The following is a 21,178-nucleotide window of genomic DNA, read 5'->3' as shown; positions in this document are numbered from 1 at the left end:
TTTTTCCAACATAAAACTGGTTCACCATTGGTTTAACTGCTGTGAATCCAATATAGACTACTACTATAGACTACAAGGGGTGAGTGTTTGATACTCAAATTATAGATTTTGGGTGACATATTGTTTTAAACTGCCTGTACAAAACCTAGCTAACTTGAACCAATTTGTCATTCTGGTATTTGCAACAGCAGCAGTTAAGTTTAAAGCTGTATTAACAGGTTTTTTGGCCACTTCAGGACAAAATAACTGAAAAAAGCTAAAATAAAATAAAAACTTAAATTTATAAAATAGTTAGCTAAAAGTAATGGATATTCAGTTAACATTGTTAGATAAAAGTAATGAAAAAAACAGTTGAACTTGTTAGCTATAAGTAGTCTAATGGATAATCAGTTAAAATATGTTAAAATATATAGCTAATTGTGTGTGTGTGTGTGTATATATATAATATTATTTTGGCTAACGTTGCTAATTAATTGCCTATTTACACATCCAGAGGACACACAGCAATGTTAGCATTTACTTGGAGTATTTCTGACCACCCAACAAAACCAAGTTCAATATTCACTCTGCTTTTAGATCTGTTTTGGTCTTCACCAACTCCTGAGGGAAATGCTTGCTGTTTAGCTGCTGTTTAACTTTCTTTGCTAGCTGGTCGCTGACTTAGTCAGTTTTTCTGTTTTTGTGCTGGGCAGGTATAGTGCACAGTGGGTTTATCAGAGCTTTTTCTGTGAAAATACTACTTGGCTGCTGATGGAAATGAGGTTGATGGAATTAGAATTTATGGGCTGTACAACCAATACAACAAGTTAAAATAGGCTAAAAAGCTCTGTGGAGCTTAATGGGGCTAATCATTTTCTGTGAATTTGTCGCTATGCAAACGCCTTTCATCTAACATGTCATTTATAATTTACAAAACTGTGTAAAACTTTGAATTAGTGGAGCTTTAAACATTTATTTTTATTTTTGGTAAATGGAAAAAGAATGACTGACCATGAATAAAATGCATTTTGGAGTTTTAGCCCGAAGTTTCAAAAGCCTTACCTCCATGCAGTGTATATTACAGTATATTATACTGGCTGTGTTGACAAGGAGGATCTCCTCTGACAGCCTTATTTCCCTTTCGCAGAGATTTTATAGGTGCAGATCTAAGCGTGAATTGAGAACACAACCCGAGCTGCCACAGCTTTCCCACTCAGTGACACACAGACCACTGAATGCTAGCAGGTTGGTGTGTCATTAGGATTCGGATCAGGATGCCGTCTCAGTCAACACAAACTGAGGTGAATGAACATGTCTGTCTGCAGTGAGACGTTTCTCTTTCAGGACCTGCTGTGACGTGTCTTGATGGAAATTGCTGAGAATGACCTCTGTACTTGCCTGTTATCTATCTTAAGTATTTACATAGATTTCTTTTCTCTTTCAAGGGTTCTCTGTCTCTTCTTGGGGAAGAATGAATGTCACTACTTCTAGATGCACTTTACACGAGTGATATTGCCTGATGCTATATGAAAGATGCCACAAGTTCATGATAAACTTTGAGCAACATTGATTATTACCACAGATGCAGAAGATTGTCCTTGAAAAATTACTTTCTCTGCAGTGTTGGCAGTCATGTCACCAACCACCAAGTCATAATTTTGCTTGCGTGCAAAATTGCATCTGCAAGCATGATAACATTTTCACACATCAATGAGGATTAAGACAATTTATATATGGAGGGCGCAAGCAGAGGTACTGTGCACTGCAGAATCTCCTTGTGAGGAAATATGAAAAATATAAAATACCTAAAAAGGGAGTAGGGTTGATAAAAACCTGTTACATTAAATTATTCGAAGTCTAACCCTCTGGAAGACAAGTTCTAAGCTGCAACTCAGCAAGATTGCCATTCCTCCCCCGTAATCTATTTAACCCTCAGGGGAACAGGAGAGGTATGGGCTAAATTAGTGTAATCTGAATGAGGGTTTCTTGAATATGGTGGATTCAGCCAGTGAGGGATTGTATCCGCCTCCAGCCTCAGTGGCCTGACAGACAATGAGGATATGACCATCTGAATCGATACAGCCTATCCCCCATGATTAGGTCATCCATTAGTTCACTTGATCTTTCGACCCTCTTACATTGCATCTGATGAAAATGTAATCGCTCAATACTTGCTGGATGATTAGTCCAAATCCCTGCTTCTCAAAAAGGAGTAGCAGGAATGTTTTGATGCAGCATATGCAAATAAGTCCGGCTTTTGTATTTTGGTCATGGTGTTGGAGTCAGGGGGACGTCAACTCTCTGGCCTTGTCCCTTGAACATCAAGGCCCCTCTGGCTGCCTCTGATCCCCGGCTCTCTGCAGCCTTATGAACACCATGTAGAGAGATGCATGTTCCCACTGCTCCTGATGTGTCTGAGCTCAACAGAAAGAAAAAATCAATCAGCAAAAAGAATTAAAATAAAATAAAAAACAATTAAGGGGGCATTTTAACTTTTCTGCAAATGTCTCGGTGCAATTATGGAGCAAAGAAGGAGTCAGAGATGAATTAGAACAACCACTAAATGGAATTCAGTTTGATGATAAATCAGGAACCCACTGTCAAGATCACGGTGTGAAAAAGGTCACTTGCTTTGAATCATTGCTCTGCCAGCACTAGAGCATGCAAAGGCTGACGCAGTGTAGTGAATTCTATTTTCATAAACTTAAAAACTTGAATCAAAATTAATTTAACTGCAAGTGTAAGGACATTTCCATATTTCAATGTGGATTTTCTTATCTGCATAATAAGAAGAACTAGATCATGTCTGGCAATTTCATCGTTATTCTCCTACTCTTGTTTGCGTGTGAGACTGTGTTTAGTGCTTTGTCTGTGCAGTGCTGTTCTAAAACGATAACATATCTTATGACAGCTCTTTAGCTGTGAGTACAGCAACATGTTTTCTTTAAATGTCCACTGGGGAAATCAATACCTTGTTTAGAGCTGAAATTGGCCAGTCAATGTTACAATCATCTGTTTCCAATGACAGTAAAAGACAGTTACTGGAATTATAATATCAACTGTCTTTTAGCAGGTTAGAGATTAACCAGCACTTAACATTAATGATGAATTTATCAATTTATTTTACTTTTATGAGTATCGATCCATGTACTATATCTGCAGTTGCCAGGAGTTATGTGGAAAGATTGTAGTGTAGCTCAACTAATTCCAAAAAAAAAAGAAATTACAATTTGAAAAAAAACATCCATATATTGAGTCAGCTGTGACACCGAACACTACTTGAGAGTGTGTGAAAACTATTTAGAAAGCAAGCAAAGAAGTCTAAACAGTTAGCTAAAAGTAATGAATCAATGGTTGAAATAGATGTGAAAAGTAATGGCTAGACATTTTAAATTGTTAGCTAGAAGTAGCCTAATGGATAAACAGTTAGATAGCTAGTAATGGATAAATTAGAGAAATTGTATGGATAAAAAAACTAATGAAATTGTTTACTAAAAGTAATGGATAAGTGGTTAAAATAGATAGCAAAAAGTATGCTAATGGATAAATGGTTGAAATTGTTAGCTAAACTTTATGGATAAATGCAAGTTTGTATCTCTGCTGACTGGAGACTTTGAGAGGGTGTGGTAACTTTCAATCATTTTTTAATTTTGCCAATCAGAGGCTTACATTCCACTGTCAGTTAAAAACTAATTTCACTAATATGTGCCTGAACCAGTTGTCAATCACTTTTTAATTCAGCGAATCACTTCACAGTATTATATGGGGAGGGGGGGGGGCACACAAACAACTCATGCTCCAGCCATCATTTGTTTTGCACAGACAACTTTTAAACTATCTAGTAGTAGCTAATGCTGTCAGCACTTCCGGTTTCCACTGCTTTTCTAGCCTGTTAGCTTACTACTATAATTTCCCATAGAGGTTAGCGAGTTAGCTAACATTAGCTTGCAAATTGCTGCATACAGCCTGTGGTAGCTTGTTAGCCGCCAGCATCTAGCTTTCCAACAAAACTTGTGACGTGTGTTTTCTAAAATGAGCAGTGGTGAAACTTACTATATGCTGTTATGATCAAAAGTTGTTTACTTTCACTTTAAAATGTTGATTAAAATCGTTGCTGTCTTGATACTTTGATCCTTTGACTAAAGCAGAAAACTTTGGATGTAAACATTGACAAACAAGTTAAGTTTGCTTCTTCGTGTCAAACCTCCACCTTCTCCTATGAGAAAGATGATTCGTTAAATTAAAAAGTGATTGACAACTGGGTCAAGCGGCGTATTGGTGAAATTAGTTTTTGATTGATGGAAGATTGTAAGCCTCTGATTGGCCAAATTAAAAAAATGACTGACAGTTACCTCTCCCATTCAAAGTATCCGGTCTACAGAGATACCCTACTCGATAAATGGTTGAAACTGTTAGCCAAAAGTAATGGACAAAGTGTTGACAAAGCTAAAAGCAGCCTAATATGTGATTAGAACAAACAAGCCTAGCTAAAAGTAATGGATAAACAGAATAGTTAGCCAATGGATAAATGGTTGATAAATAGTTTAAATAGCTCAAAGTAATGGATAAACAATTTAAATAGTTAAAACTAAGAAATGTCCAGCTTCAGCCATTCCAAGTTTAAATCAACCAAAACCACCTTAACACTGAAAGTTCAACTGTATGGAAACATTATTATAGGCTAACAATAGCAACTTTTATACAGTTAATAGTGTTAAATAACATCTTGTTTAAAATCAGTTCAAATTAACACATTTGGAACATGACGGGTGGTGTCGATGAAGGTTTACTTAAGTTCATCTGACCGTATTAGAGCAATAAGTAAATTCAAAATATAGCTACTGAGATGTAATGGCAAATGCTATCCAAAAATCAAACCCGATTGTCCTTGGAGGTCATATTTTATGAATGTTCCATAAGCTGCTACAGTATCCCTTCACTGTTTTTCTTGTTAGTCTGTGAACAAAAAGACCCATCAAGCAGCATGTCACAGGGGAGCAGATAACATTAGGCCAGGTGAGCGGAGGTCAGAGCATCCTGATGAGGGGGTAGGGTGGGGTGGTAAGGGTGGAGGGGATGTAATGGAGGCATGGCGGTTAAATGCCGGGGCCGGCCGTGGGATCCGGAGGGAGCGGGGCGCGCGGGCCACATCACCTCAGGCATCTCCTGACCGCGCGTGATTGATGGGGAAGAGCTGACGAGCCGGGCTCCCAATGTCACTCTCCAATTAAATAACTCTCACCGCTGAACTGCAGCCTCCCCTCCTCCTGTGATACACCTCCCTCTTCTCCTCCCTTTCACCTCTCTTTCTATTATCACACACCCACTCTCCCTCTGTACTCTATCTCCCTTTAAGTTGAGTTCTTATTAAGTCCAGCTTTCTGCGCTCATTCCTTTTATCTTCTTGGCATTATGCTCCCTTAACTTCCTTTTTTTCGCTCCTTTCCCTTTGCCTCCAACAATATTCTTCCTCTTATCCCACTATAGTTTACTGTAGCTTATTTTTACCTGTCCATTGTTCCGTGTCTCTAATTTCAGGTTCGCCAACTGCTCTTCCAGGTATGACAGACAGAGGCTGCTCTTTCTATTAGTTTGGGTCAGTGCTCTCTTCCTAAATGACAGAGCAGAGAAGACAAAAGGAGCTGCACAATTGTAATGGATTCTGTCTAAAAAATGCAAATAGCATGGAGAAAAATACACAGAAAGAGTGATCCTTGGGTGACTAATGATCAGGGCTGTGTTTAAAGTTAAATGTAATGTTTTCTTATGTGAGAACAGGTGAAATGAAAATAAGTGTAAACCACTTGCTCAGAAAGTTGAAACAGAAACTGTTTAGACAAGGCTTGAAGAGAGAAAGGTGTTATATTCTGATATGCTGGTGCATGCTGGATGTTTACTGTCACTAATTAGGAATGTAACTAATACTGATCGGTTTCAAAGGTCTGTGAGTGCAGAGGTGCAGTAGTGTAGAGATGCCAGCCTCATGCTGCATTCTTCTGTCACCACAGGAGCTCAGTTTGCAGCTAATCGGATAAAAAAAAAAATGAATGGGAGCCCAAATATCTATGTGGAAGTACACTCTTTTCTTTTTTTAAAGGGGGTATTTAAAAAGTCAATTTGGGAAGTGTGAATTATGCAAGGGAAAAAATGAAGGAAAGATGTCCAGTTGAACTTTAAATGAGAATATATATAATGCATGTATTTGCAAAGGAAAATTAAATATAATGTTCTCTTATTTTAACACATGGCTTGTAGGATTTAGGCTAATTAATTCTATTAATTCTCAAGGTGAAGGGACTGAAGGGCTGTTAAATCCCTCTCATTGGTTGAAGGTGTCAAGAATTTTGTATTGATTTTCTTTTCACCAAGCAAGGCAATCATTTAACAGTACACATGCCATCTGCTGCCAAAAACTTGGCAGGTTTGAAAATTCGGTTCTTCTTTCCCTCTGCCAAAACGCTGCGTGTGTTTCTGGCTCCCTCCTCGACAACTTATTTTGGTCAAACTATTTCGATAGGCTCTCTCCACTCCAGTCTGTGAGGATTTGGCTCAGATGAGAGCATTTCCTGTCTCGTCCGGTGTTCTGACTCCTCGCTGCTGCGCGTCCCCTGTTGCCTATGTAAGAGAGAGATAGATACATACCCCAAACCCTGCAGCTGGGGTTCCCTGCACAGAGGCGGCACTGCGCAGAATACGGAGAGAGAGAGAGAGAGAGGGAGAGAGAGAGAGAGAGAGAGAGAGAGAGAGAGAGGAAGGGAGGGAGAGAGGGAGAAAGGGGGATCAGACTTGCCACATCCCTGCCAAGGGTGAGAGCATTTACGCGCGATCCAGTGGCCGATCTCCAGCATCCCTGCTCTGCCATCAGGACTAATTTCATCATGAAAACTTTTAAACTCTTTATTTTGACATAAGCTGTTTTCCTGTGTGTGGTGCGTGGAGAGAAAAAAACCCAACTTTTACCACCAGACACCATCTGTGCGGCGGTGAAGTTATTCCATCTTCTTCTGGTGAGTAATGCCAATAGATTTCAAAGCGCAGTGAGGACAATTGCAATCATGTGTCGAGTTTTCTTTTTCATTCCCATGATGCATCTCACTTAATTTATGGTCTGCTTAGGTATTCTGTGCATTTTTGACCCGTCGCTTATTCTGTAATTAGTATTCCATGGACACAGGTTTCCTGCGGCGGTCGCTCACAGAGATTTTTTCTGTCGGTGTTTTCGTGCTGCCCGATCCCCATCACGTGTTTATTTGCCACCGTCCTCTGTCGTCTTCCGCTTTCTTTCTCTAAACCCCGAAGTTGTTAAGATGTTTAATCGATCTGTGTTAATGATGCGAGCTGGTTTTTTTTACGGGAATACGTCTCTTATCGATTCTGGAACACGTGCGCCCTACGAACTTTTTCTGCATTGTGCAGGTGTTGACACCTAATGCGCAGTGATTGATGCTTAACAGGAGGGTCAAAGCAGTCAGGTCACATCGGTGCGCCGTCAAGAGGGGGCTACCTGCTGATTTACACTGCAAAGAGTCCATGTCAGAGTCACAGAACTGGACTGCAAAATCTCAATTATTTCTGTGAACAAGTGAAAAAAAAACTGCAAGCAGGATAAAAAAAAAGAAGTTATATTCAATCAAATTAGGAATTAAGAATTTTTTGAATAAAAGATCAACATGTTTCCTGGAAATTCATAAAACTAATAGCTGCAGTGGGAATAAGTGCAAGCCTCCCAGAAATTGGCAGAATGTTCCACTTAAGGACACAAAAAAAATGACAAACGGATCAATACACAATAAAATGACTTATTAAGATGGATATTTCTTGCAGTGCAGTTTATATTGAAGCAAAATGCATCACAATATATGAGATCTCTGACTGTGCAAAATGATAAACTGTGCTTTTGTTGCCTGTAAGCTCTGTAGTCACCATAGTGAGTGGAATGTGCAGTATGATATTTTGCACAACCCATCAGCAGCATTTATAAATTATATCATCATGTCTCTGGGAGGACAGGAAGGGATATTTGTGACTGTAAATGTGTGGAACTTAAGGTCTCAGTTTAAGGACTTTTTAAAAACACAATTCCAAAAATATTTCAGTAAAAACCGACAGATGTGCTTCATTCTCCAACGCTAGAGTGATTGAACAAAAAAAGGCAAATTCCTGTTTGTTAACAACAAACAGCATGTGTATTAAACTCTATAAATCTCTCTATTAACTCTTTACAGATGTTGTATTGTGTCTTTTCCATGCAGCATGTGAAACGTACACAGTGGCAGTCAGCTTCAAATCTACTAGCGAAGGATGCAAGATGAATTTAAATGAAAGAGAGATGAAGTATCAGAAGTCTGTGAGTGGAGAGACCACCCTTCAACTAGAGGACTAGGGTTCAAGCTCCTGCATCAGCAAGACTCTGGTCTGTATGTACTGTTACTGTCCTTGAAGTCCCACCACCTGTGGGGTTATTGTCTCCCTGTAGCTGCCCCCGTGCTCTGATTTCCCCGGAAAGAGACAAATAAAGAGGGAAGGTCCAGGATAAGTCAGTGAAGTGCCACGTTACTATTATTTATATGAAAACTGCTCATATGCTGCCCTTTTTATTACAAACAGCTTCAAATGGCACTAAATGCATCACAAAAACCTGATCTACATGTTTCCTTTAGTAACTGATTCAAAATTAATTCAAACTTAAGTGACACCATAAACAGCATTCATGAAGCGTCTCAAACCATAATTAACTTAAATTCTTAGCAGTTTGTGTTGTGTATTCTGGCCCACGAGTGAAGACGCTCTGAAAGTACACAATGATTGAGGAGAATATGGATCAGAGGAGGCGTGTGATTGGTTACTGAGCACTGTAGCACTGGTAATCCTGTTGTGAGACTGGCAAATGGGATTAGAACACTGTGTGTAAGAGAAACAGAGCCAGGGGATGACTGGGAGGCTTTACATTCACGGCTTTATCTCACATTTTCACTTAATTTAGCCTCATCACTTTGACACTGCCCAACAATGAGTCTGCTTCTCTCTACAGGAAGTCTAATATGGACCCTTTTGAAAGGCTAGCATTGCTACATTGGGTCTGCCAGAAGATGATATTTTGTGCTGATATTTGAATATTTTGAAATGATAAGAAAAAGCACCAGTTTGATTTTCTCTGCAGGGTGGAAAACCAACTGAAGCATTTAGAGCATTTGGCATGAACACATTGCCAGTGCTTTAAGGCAGATGGGTAAAACTGTCTTTAAATGAAGAATAATAGACAGTTTGATATCTGGTAGTTAAAGCACAATGCCTCTGCTTTTTTCACATTTGTGCCAGTCCTCGAGTTTGCCCTTCTTGACATTTTTCCTGGTTTCATCAGGCCTGGTTTCCACTCCTGTACAGTATGAAAAACAACTATCACCGAGTGAGATAATCAGTCGACACGGCGCCTTCATTTGGTTTTCGCCAAAGTTTTTTCCCCTGCTTTCGTTGTCACCTCATTGTGCCCGAGTTGAGTGTTTTCATATCAGTGCTGCGTTATGTTACTCTCTGCTTACTGTCAATCACCTGACACCAACAGAAGGAAGAAATGGATGTCCTCATGAGAAAATTGTCTTTTGTCACATCCATCTCTTTGTATTTGTGTGTCTTTATTTGCGAGGAGAGCAGTTCATTTCAAGCTAGATTTGATGTTATGCACTTTAAAATGATTAACAATTAAAATGCATTGAAATAATGTATTTCTCTGCAGCATAAATTGCTTAACAATTTGGACAAATCAACTAGACAGTAAATCAGCAAAAACTCATTTAATAACAAGGCAATATCTGCCTTATTGATCACACTGCTGCACCCACAACTACATTAGTGTTATCTCCAGTCTGTATCTGACTCCCATCTATTCTAGTGTTCAGGGTTTAGCGAAATGAGAAGCATTACTTGGCCGCTCGTCTCAAACTGACCCTGCGCCGATTCTCTCTCCCATAATACCACCGCTGCAACCTGCCTTCACTACCCGTGCTGCCCTGCAGCCAGATCTGCTCCACTTTCCACCTCTACCATTAAATTGTCATGCAGAGGCAGTGACTTTGAATGTGCGTGTGTTTGTCTGCACATGTGCACGTGTTGCAGCCTTAGTGTGTAGAGTCATTGTATTCTAGTTCATATTAAAAGCACAAGCAGATCAGGATGAATGTTTCCACGGCTTTATGGCTTCTTGGTGAAAGTTTTTCCTGACTGGTTTTTGTGTGCTTTCTGCACCTTGACCAGAGAGGGAAAAAAGCAAAAATTTCAAGATGCTTCCATTAAGAATTTGAACATTTTAAAGTGAGGCATTTTTAAAACAAATCCTCATACGTTCAGGATGCTCCTCATAAACATCTAGGTGTCTGCAGAGGTGACAATCATGCTGTTGTGATCTATTTCCGTCTTAATTATTAGCACTGGATAATGACTTTGCTGTGGCGAAGTACAACAAATCACTTCCACAGGATGTGTGGTGTGCTGTTTTTATTTTGCTAGGGGGGGACAGAGAGGAAGTAAAATGAGAACTGGAGAATCTGTGTGGGAAGAAAGAGGTCACTTTATGCCAAAGCAATTACCTTCCTCATCCAGGGCCCTGCCAATACTCAGCGTAGAGGAGAGAGAAAGAGAGGTCAGCGAGAAAAAAAATATATGTGAGGTCAAGCTCTCAGTTTTCTAAACATCTGCTTTCAGAAGACCTCCTGAAGTTTAAGTCAATATCATCCCAAGATATTGCATACATTTTCCAGCGAGCTCTGCTTCACTGGCTTCATGTGTTGAGTGTTCCTCCATCATAATATTTGAGGGAAATTGTTAAAGTCATTGTTACGCGTCACATTAGACAGATAATACCAGTAATATCATGAAGTTTACGTAATTGCTCACTACTCAGGACTGCCAATATGTGTTGTGACACAAAGAACATTATCTGTCAGGAGCTGATGCTTTTCTCTGCTTTGACAAGTCTTCATGTTCTGGCATCTTGGGGGATCTGTCATGGCATGACGACAGCAGGGAGACAGATCCCCTTGCATGTGCTCAGGCCGTCGGATGGACTGCTTGGAGTAGAGGTCAGGAGCACTCGGGCCATCATGCTGCTGACAGCTCAGATTTATTTTTAATCTTGGTGATGAGAGCTCGCCACACAGATCATGTGGCTTGTTAGTGTTGAGTAGCGAGCCCTGCCACCATTAAGCCATGATCTTATACAAAGAAAATGTGACAAAATAATGACCTTGGTGAGGTAAAAGCCCAGATAATTGGGAGCCAGCTGAAAGGGGTTTGATTGTTATTCTGCGCAGCCACTGTTGTTTCATTCACTGTGAAATCTCTTTGCTTATGTGCATTGAAAAGCCAAATAATTTTTCCTCCGTTTTGGAAGACATTTTGACCTCGCCCCCTTTTTCTTTGGCATGTGTGTAGGTGAGTGTGTGTACGTGAAGGACGTTATGTTGATTGTATGTACCAAATTTACTGTCTATTCATTTTTGACCAATTTCTTTATGATTGGTGAAAAATGTCATTATCATTGCATCAGCAAGCACATTACTTGCTGTCTAAAGTGACTGCGGTCACAGAGGCAATTTTGCTGACGGCACTTTCTCTCTTCTCTCCTCTATGTCTTTGTCTCTCTCTTTTTTCTCCCTCTCTCTCTGTTCTGATAGGTGCCAATTATACAGCCTGTGTGTTGAAGCCTGCCCGGTCGCCACTGACCCTGTTAGCCAGCTTTAATGTCAACTCCCTGGCTCCAAAGTGGAGGGAATTACCCCCCTTTTAGTCTCCAATCAGGAAAAAAAGAAGAGCAACACAGCAAAATGCAGAGCTTGACTCTTTTTCAACCCATGCACTCTTTTCAGGGTCTGACTGCTCTTGCTTTCTGGTGAAACACAGGGTCAGGACTGTGTGGATAAAACCCTGAGGGTTTTGACATTTCAGCCTTACTGTCTTTTTTTAGTTTTTGCTACTCTTCTGGCCTCAGTGCTTTTGGAGGCGGCCCAGATGATGGGGTGGTGTTGCTCAGGCATATGCAGAGCCCTGGCTCTCCTGGCACTCCTGTTTCCCTTGCGGGAGAGGGGCTGCTGGGGGCTGAATCCCAGCTCTGGGGATCTGGAGAAGTCCCCCCACTCTGATCCAGACCCCTGGGAGGTCCTGCACAGGCACAAACGCAGCTGGGTATGGAACCAGTTCTTCGTATTGGAGGAGTACACAGGGAATGAACCACTCTACGTTGGCAAGGTAAGCTATCTGTGACTGTTAATGGATCAGCATTAGCACAGCTTAACTACATGTTACATGCACAAGAAACAACTATTTAAAATGTGTGTATCTCTGAAAAAGCTTGTGATTCACACATCCTCACACACCCTATTTTTGCAGATCTGGCACCAGGTTTAGTGCACCTGTACAGTAATTCACATATCAAAAACCTCTTACCATAATGACCTGCGAAATCTGGGACACAGCAGTTTTTTACGAAGTTGTACATATTCTCAATGCCCTATATAAAATGTTAAACAAATGAAAAGACAAAACACAGACAGTGTAGGAAGGTATTCTGCATTTTATTCCAGCCAGGCTGAACTGTGCTGCAGATGTGCAGTTTTAGTTTACAGGGTGGTGTACGACGTGACAAGGTAATTTGCCTTGTAATCATTCTCCAGAAAAGGTATATATTACTCAAATGTGTCTTTGTACAGTAGGTGTTCTGCCAAGGTACAATCAGATAGACTGACACATCAATAAGTATGAAACCCTCCCAATGACACAAACGGCATGGTTAACATGAAGGTACACCGACAAAGCATTAATCTTGCATTTATGAGATATGGTCGCACTGCTTTTCTATTATGGATCACATTTCCTCTAACTATATGTAGACCAGTGGAAGAAGTATTCAGATACTTCACTAAAATAAAAGTAGGGATACCACAGTTTAAAAATACTCCATTACAAGTAAATGTCCTGCATTCAAATTGGTATTTTTTAAGCAAACTGCATCAACAAAATGTACTGAAGTAGCTTAAGTGGATGTACATGGCAGCATAACATTTAAATTGTCAAGTAAAATACAAGCACAACTACCTCAAAATGTACTCAAGTACAGAACCTGAATAATTGTACTTAGTTACCTTCCATCACTGGAAGTAACAAGTAACTATAGCTGTCAAATAATGGAATGTAAAAAGTATTTTTTTTCCTTCTGAAATGCAGTGGGGTAGAAGTATAAAGTAACATAAAGTGGAAATACTCAAGTAAAATACAGGCACAAGTACCTCAAAATGTACTTAAGTACATCATCACAGTGTTTGGTGTACACAAACATTGCGCCCCAGCTTTCAGCACCACTGTTTTAATGGACAGCCCTTGCCTAGTCTGAAATGGCTCTGGTGTGTGCAGTGCAGGCCAGATGGGTCTTGGATTGGTCTCTAGATCCCTGTTATCTTGGAGAATTTTCTGGTCTTATTATTAAATTAGTTTTCATCTTTCCGCTCATCTGCAGGATAATCATTCTCATCTGCATGTATTTGCCGGGTCTGCTCTCGCAAGCCCATTTCCTTGCTGACTCTGAACTGGATTACCGTCTCCAGCTGGAATTAGGATACATTTGACTGTCCTATTGTTCTCCGCTCTATTTTTGCTGGATGCTGGAGGAAAGCATCTAAATCACAATGAGCCTATTTGTGACACTGCTAGAGTTCAGCTAAAGGTCATTTCTTCAGTATCTTAAAACGCTGTTTGTCTGACCTGTCTGTCCCCAGATATTTACTATATCGGACTAGTGGGGAGAGTATTTTTTGCTGGAGAACATCTATTCGCTGATTCAGATGTTGTGTCCTTGTCCTGTGTTGCACATTTGAAAGTTAGAGAAGAGAGGCCAGTACAGTATTCAGGAATTTCAAGTGCTTCTTTTCTTTTACACATGCTTGTGTCTGATTGCTTTTCTTGTTAGTAAATCCCGAAGGACATGAATAGGCTGATTACTTATTCATAGATGTACAGATCTGCTTATCCACATGGAATATACACAAACTCATTTGCAACCCCTTTTCTAACAGGTAGTCTTTATTTTTTTCCCATACATGTATTGATTGATTTTTTAGTTTGTTTGGTATCCGTGCATTTACAGTGGTAGCAGTAGCAGTCCAGGGCAGAGACAGCATAGCAGCAGGCATGTGCATCTTTACATCTGACCTCATGCCCTAGCTCATTCTAACCATTTCAAAAATATGAAAAATCTGATTAATTTACTCCCCACGGGGCAGAGCAGGCTGCCTGGGAGCTTGAGAAGCTGTCACATTATTTGTTCCCTAAGATCATAGTTGTCACATAGTGTGTGTTTGTTTGGTATCACAAGGGCATGCTGCCGCTGTAAAAAAGCCTGGGCAGGACACCCTGACCTTGTGACTCAGTGTGAGCGACATGGAAGGTCCTGCCATGTCAAGAAAATGACCTTACTAGAAATGAATTCTTTATGTAGCTTCTACAAAAAAGAACAACACATGCAGCCAAAGCTGGTTTTTCATACTCAGCTCTAAAATTTCCAGCAGGTGATAGGCAAAAACACCAGTGACATGACCAGTAATTGCTTTTGTCAGATGTAGCCGATGTATCTAATATGACTAACAATAGGAGTCTTTGTCCAAACAATGGCACAGTCGCTGCGCAGCTTGGTCATTTGTTTGGCTGGAAGCAAAGGGAAATATGATATAGTTGGTAGGAAATGGGAAGTCATCACTTTGGCCTGACTGCTCCCTTTGCATCTGCAGTCTGCTTGGCTTTAATACATTCTGTCAGATTTTGAATTTCACAACCAAATGTCTCATTATGCCTTGGCACTCTGCCTCGGCAAAGTGTACTGGCCTGGAATCAGCTGCAGCCACATCAAGCCAGTGGAAACATACATTAAAGAACCCTAAACTGCAAAACCTCCACCGCAAATTGATGATGAACATATTGAAACAAGCGAAAATGGTGGAGCAACTCATCCACTTAACAAACCCTTACTGGTAAACATAATGTGATTAACAGTTTCTGCAGGGTATTCATTTGACTAAATATTTGCAAGTGTTGAAATGTACCAATCTGTAGCTTCTGCTGAGCAGTGTTAGCAGGCGTGCACATTTTGTAACAAATAGCAGAGACAACTAAATTTTTAGATCTTTGTTTTTTTAAAGCACCAACTCTCCTCGCTTTACACTTAGGAATTTTTTTTCCTCTATTTGATAACTTTTGTAAAGCTACTGCTACATTCTATTAAGGACATGTCGTTTTTCATAGATCTGTTTATATTCAATTGACTGGAGAAATTCGAGTGCTGCTTCACATCACGGGAGGTGCAAGCACACAAACACAGCCCTTATGCTTTTTTTTATAGAGATGTCTTCAAAATTGGCAGTCTGGCTAACCATAAGAGTAATGATGGACTTATTTCACCTTATAATTCAGGCTGCATTCAGGTGGCATTAGCCAGGGGTCTCTTGCTATACTCAAAAGGATTTCTTCCAGTACAAATAAAAGAAGCTCAATGAGTAGCAAGAAAATGGAAAACATCTCTCGATGGAAGAATCTCTTATAGCTTTCTGTCAAATCTTCACATGAGGCTGAAAAAAAAGGAAATGATTGTCTCAAACATAGGAAACAGGAAATGTTCCTCTTGGCAAAAAGTGTTACTGTTTGATCATATTCATTGCAACAATCATTAGACATTTTTACGAGCATGCATCATGAGTAATTTCTGACCTGCTAGCGAGAACCTGGTGTTGTGCATGACAGTAATTCAGTTTAATAATCAAACAATATGCATCATGGGCATCAGGGATAGTCCCACAGATAATTACAATGGAACCAGCATAACATGTTACTATGCAAAACTACTTCATTAGCATTCTATTAGACGTTCACTGTCAAATGGGTTAGAATCATAGAGCACAGGGCAATGCTGCAAAGGTCAGTCTCAATAGCATCTACTCACACTCGCTGGTGCCGTAAATACAGCGGCGCAGCTGGGGAGTGGTGAGAGCAGCATGTTGAGCCGGAGAGGAGGGTGATTCAAGCTGACAGGACGGGGGACATCATACACACGGTACCCAGGGACAAGAGCTCACAGAGGGGGGAGCTCATGAGGCATCCTGGGGGCCTATGGGATGGTGGGAAAGCCTTTATCTGAGCCAGGGAATCAAAGAGGATGAAAACAGCAGTGTAAACTAGACTAGAGGGTAGTTATCAGCGGGGTAGGGGAAAGGACAGAAGAGGAACATTGTTTACACTTGCACTCTCTCACACATATAGGGCTGAGGCAATTTTTAGATGAGGTCCAGTAAAGTCCAGAAGGAGGTCAGGACAAAGTCAAGACAGTGTAAAATGAGACTGATTCAAGACCAAACACGCAATAAACTGTACATTTGATCCATAAAAATATATATGAGATTCTTTAATGGGTCAAAAGAGAATTTAATCTACCCTTCAGCATCCAACTAATAATTGCTAAGGAATTTACTGTGGTAAAAGCGCTTTAACCAAACAAAATTTGCAAAATACAGTCACTGAGGGTTTACAAGAGGTGACAGGGGATTTGACTTAAGATTTCTGTAGAGTGTGATATGTGATTGTATTATGCGTGGTCAGATCCAGGGTCAGTTTTCCAGAATACTGTACATCAATGACATAGTTAAAGCAAAAATTAATTTTCATTCAGAGAGTCAGATTAGAAGATTGTTAAGTATAAAGTTACAGCCAGCAGCCAGTTAGCTTAGCTTAGCATAAAGACTGGAAAAAGGGGGAAACAGCTAGCCTGGCTCTGTCTTAGGGTAACAAAATCCACCTAACAGCACCAACACGTTATATCTTCTTTGTTTATTCCGTAGAAAAAACGAAATGTAAAAACGACAATTCACCTTTTTATGGAGGGTTGCGTGCTAAACTATTTCTTGGCTCTGAGCAGTTGCTAGGCAACCAGTGGAGACTCCAGAAAGTTACCGTGCCTGGCTAAAAACTAGTCTGGTGAATAAGCGTGTTTCCCAAAATATTGACCTATTCCTTTAACATCAATAACCAGACAGGCTCCAAATTAGCTTCGTACCATTTCACTATTATGGAGAAAAAGACTGAAACTATGAAAAGTTCATCGCACATTTAAGGGTTTTTAGAATTATTGACTATATATTATACAATAGGCTAAATTTACCCAAAAGAAACAGTATTGTTTAGGTATATCTAGCTGTGTCCCATCATTAGTTCTGTTCAATACTACCAGACTACTCAGAATTTCCTCAGTCGTGGCCCATTTCGGAGTGCAGGGCAATTTTGTTGAGCTAACAGGTCTGATCAAGTGTTAACATTTTAAAAAATGACCCATTTTTGACCCACACAAATGTGCAATTTTTTTTTTTTTACATGAAAATAAAGATATCATGTTGTTTAAAGGCCCTGCACAGCCACACAGGTGTCGTCAGTTACCCTTTTGGATTAGTCCTCCAGTCAGGTGGAAATTGGGTTGAGCTATGCTGGGAATTACATGATATCACCAAACTGTATATTAAGAATGATAATGTTGTAAGTGGTACACCTAATACCTGTAACAAAACTAACAGGAGAGTGAAGGTCAAGCACAGTTTGTACACGCCCACGCAGTCCTGTGAAAGGTCTAATCAGGCAACATCAGTGAAAACGCCTGAGTGGGTAGACTATGGGTCTTTAGGGGCTTTGAGCTGCTTCGACCCATAAACTCTAAAGCCAAATTTGCTCCAGTGGGTAGCTTAAACTTCATGTCCATTGAATTCACTGTAAATTTGATAAATCTGTCAAATTAAAATGTTGTTCTCCAGATACAGTGCATAAAATGAACCAAAGCCCAACATTTGTTTACAACATGTTTACTAAAAAAGACCAATTCAAGACAAAGTAGGCAAGAGACAAAGACATCCCAGACTTTTTGAAAAAGTGGTGTTGTACAGGGATTTACTTCTCATATGTTTGCACTTATTATAGAAGCTGTTTGTCTTTTTAGCAAAGTTAAATTATTATTTAGAGCTTGAATATACTTGCTCTCCCCTTGTCTCACCCCTCGGCTAGGTTCTTCAAATTTATGGTGTTCTGTTGATGCCTTGGTAAAAACAGAGGTACATCATTTTGGCATTTGGATGTACTGTATCAAATAAATACACTTTCTTGTTGCTAATAATATTGTAACTTAATTAAATATTAAAGAATATTCTGGGCAGAAGGACCTGTGAGATAGTTTGAAGTTGCTGTGTGTTTTATTTTGTTTTCTGACTGTATTCTCTTTTATGTGCAGTTTTTGTCTGAATATGTGGTTGCTGAAGTTTCCTGAAGTGCTGAATTGAATTTTCGACATCCCCAACAGGTCTGATCTTGAATAATTCAAGAGAGGTCCTCAGTCTGTGCGGAAAGTGTAGACGTACTATGAATACACACAAAAGTTAAGTTTTTAGATCTCTCCATTTTTGCTCTACAAAGTGGATAACAGGTGGCCTGGAGACTATTGTGTTTGGTATAATCGCGTTATCAAGCATTCTTCTCCATTTCAATGAATAATGTAAGCATGACAGGGCTCAAATGCATACAGGCAGTTCATGTATTACAAAGAGGTTTGTTAAATGTCTGCCCCTTGTTCCTACTAGAAGGTTTTGTGGTTTAAAGAAGAGACAATTTGCCGTTTTGTGAAATATGAAAATGTATTTAGTTACTTGGAAAGCAGAAAAAAGACATGATATGAGAGGCAGAGAAAGAGAGGCACAAGAGAAAGATGTTAGTCCGGCATCTGCGTGCAGAGGCTACTCGACTATTCTCCTCAAAATGTAATGAGGCACTATAGAACGGCGCTTGTTTTTCACGGACTAACTAATTACATTTCACATAGTTATCTGTATGAAATTAAAGCAGTTTGATCTCAGTTTTCTGAAATTGGTTTTCATACAGCCTGATACACCATCAGATAAGAGACTTGAGGAATTACAAATCTTTCTTTAAAGTACGATTACAGAGATATTGAGTTTCTTCATCTCTATTATTTCATCTTTTACTACAGATACCTTCAGAGAGTTGCTCACTGTGTCAAGTGTGTTTTGAGATTGATTCATTATGTATTACTCTCTGTTGCTCATGGGACCCCAGGTTTAAAGTCTATCTATCCATTGATTTAACAAACATTGAAGCTCCATAGTAATCAGATTATTCCCCACTTTCAGCTGTAGTCTAATTTCAGAAACATCCGTCTAAGTGAGAAACTTGGTTTCCTTTTTCATGTTAAGGGAGGAAGAATAATTTGATTAACAGAGCTAGATTTGGGAAGGTGAAACCCAATTATGTGGTACACGATAAATCTTATCTGGGTTTCAGGGAGTTGTTGCATGTAACGTCATGTTGGAAAGTACCACTGAAGGAACACACTACACTAATGATTCCCAACCAGGGTGTACCTATGCTGGAACCAGGGGCTACATGGGAAGATTGTGGTGTAGCTCAGCTAATTGGAGAATCTGAGCAGAAATTCTGATTTAGTAAAACATACATTTATATTATATTACATATCTGTGATTAGGAGGAAAATAAACACAAGTAGACTTAAAATGTGGTGTGAGGCTGATCTTCAGTATATTTTTTGTCACAACAACCAATAAACTCCCCAGAAAACTCCAACAGGCCTCCCACCAACCCGAGTCAGTTGTAATACGTTTTGACCACATAATGCAACTGAGAGTTTGTGAAAACTAGCTAGCAAGCAGATTGTACAAATGAGAAGATTAAATTACTAAAAGTAATGGATAAATTATCAAAATGTCCACCACCACTCCAAACCTACTGAAACAACTGCAGGTATACTGGAGCGAGGGCTATGAAGGTACATCAGACAAAAAAGGTTGGGAACCACCGCACTACCCCATCGCCTAATGACAGTAATTAAGTGCAATAACAAACTGGTAGTTTATGTGATTTATATCAATGGTAGAAAGTCCTAATTATAATTTACATGCACTGTCTTTGTTTATAGTAGTGCACTGAGGGTTGATTCTGACGTCAGACCGTTTTTTGGAAATGTTAGAGGGAAATACATAAACGAGTTATCCGATTTTCAAACCTTAACCTGATTACTCTAAGTAATCTGCTTTTGTGTGTGTGTGTGTGTGTGTGTGTGTGTGTGTGTGTGTGTGTGTGTGAGAGAGAGAGAGAGAGAGAGAGAGAGAGAGAGTGTAAATGTGTTCAAATTGCAGCTCTGCTAAAGTAACCTGAAGCCTACTACCTCCTCTCCTCCTCCATCCACACACACACACACACATTTTATCCAAACCAACCCCCACACCCTCCTCTAGACATTTACCATCCGATGGATGAAGGGACCCTAATATGCTAAAACCGGGGATGCATTGGCCACCTCTCACTGTAATTAAATTCAGTCATAATGAATCATAGCCCCTAATCCTAAAACAGGCTATATTTCCACAGGGAGGAGAAATGACCTACATGTACTGGAAAAGCTCTTAGTATAGCCTTTCTACTACAGCTTACTTTGCTCTTACTTGGCATCCGCTCTGAAAGCATGACAAACACACACAAACCTCACTTTGAGCTGTGTTGAAAGTAAATGACTAGTGCGATGTGCTTATTTCCATATCAGTACTGTTTATATATATCACACAGGGCATAGTAAACAAAATCAGGTAGCAGCTTCAAAAGATTCATAGCAAGTCATGTCACAGTTTGCGAGTATTTCTTAATAATGTGGTCAAATTTTATTTATTTATTTATTTTTTTACTTTTTATGTTCTGGCTTCAGCTAATGTTTTGTGACTTGAATAGTAATGCGATGTGCAATGGCTCATTGCTCTGTGGAGACGAATCTGTGCATAGTAACACGAGGCAATTAGGGTATTGTATGAGCCAGTCATCGGACTAATGTTGGCGATTCACAATGGTGCCTCTGCACCTTTGCTCTTGGAGGTGTATTTTATCATTTGCAGACCAAGTTGGTTACAGCCCAAAATACTGTCGCCGATTCATTTTGTAAAAAAATACACTTGGCAGCAGGAGAACACAGAGATAATGCCTACTTTGTTTTTCTGTTTTGAATGGCCACAGATTGAGAAGAAATAGTGTGCTTGGTTACAGTGCAGGGAGGTGCATTAATTATGATTTCTATCTTTGTTTCATGTTTGAATCATTGTGTAGAATTCATTAC

At 39.8% G+C, this 21,178-nt stretch overlaps 1 protein-coding gene across 3 annotated transcripts in view; it reads left to right on the top strand.

Moving 5' to 3' along the window:
- Nucleotides 1-6,399: 6,399 nt before the first annotated feature.
- LOC122866944 (cadherin-7-like) overlaps nucleotides 6,400-21,178 on the top strand; it is a 97,411-nt gene continuing 82,632 nt past the window's right edge. Inside the window, exons 1-3 of one of the 3 annotated variants that reach the window (XM_044177233.1) lie at nucleotides 6,400-6,986; nucleotides 8,232-8,392; nucleotides 11,649-12,219. In XM_044177233.1, coding sequence (XP_044033168.1) covers nucleotides 11,983-12,219 — 237 coding nt within the window. In that variant the 5' untranslated portion in view covers nucleotides 6,400-6,986; nucleotides 8,232-8,392; nucleotides 11,649-11,982. Of the gene's footprint in view, nucleotides 6,987-8,231; nucleotides 8,397-11,648; nucleotides 12,220-21,178 lie in introns of all 3 variants that reach the window. The other 2 variants (XM_044177234.1, XM_044177232.1) reach the window with 2 other exon arrangements.

This window comes from Siniperca chuatsi, linkage group LG19 (genome assembly GCF_020085105.1).
Source record: "Siniperca chuatsi isolate FFG_IHB_CAS linkage group LG19, ASM2008510v1, whole genome shotgun sequence".
Taxonomy (NCBI): domain Eukaryota; kingdom Metazoa; phylum Chordata; class Actinopteri; order Centrarchiformes; family Sinipercidae; genus Siniperca; species Siniperca chuatsi.
Note: the sequence above shows the minus strand (reverse complement) of the source record. Positions and strands in the feature narration are given on the sequence as shown.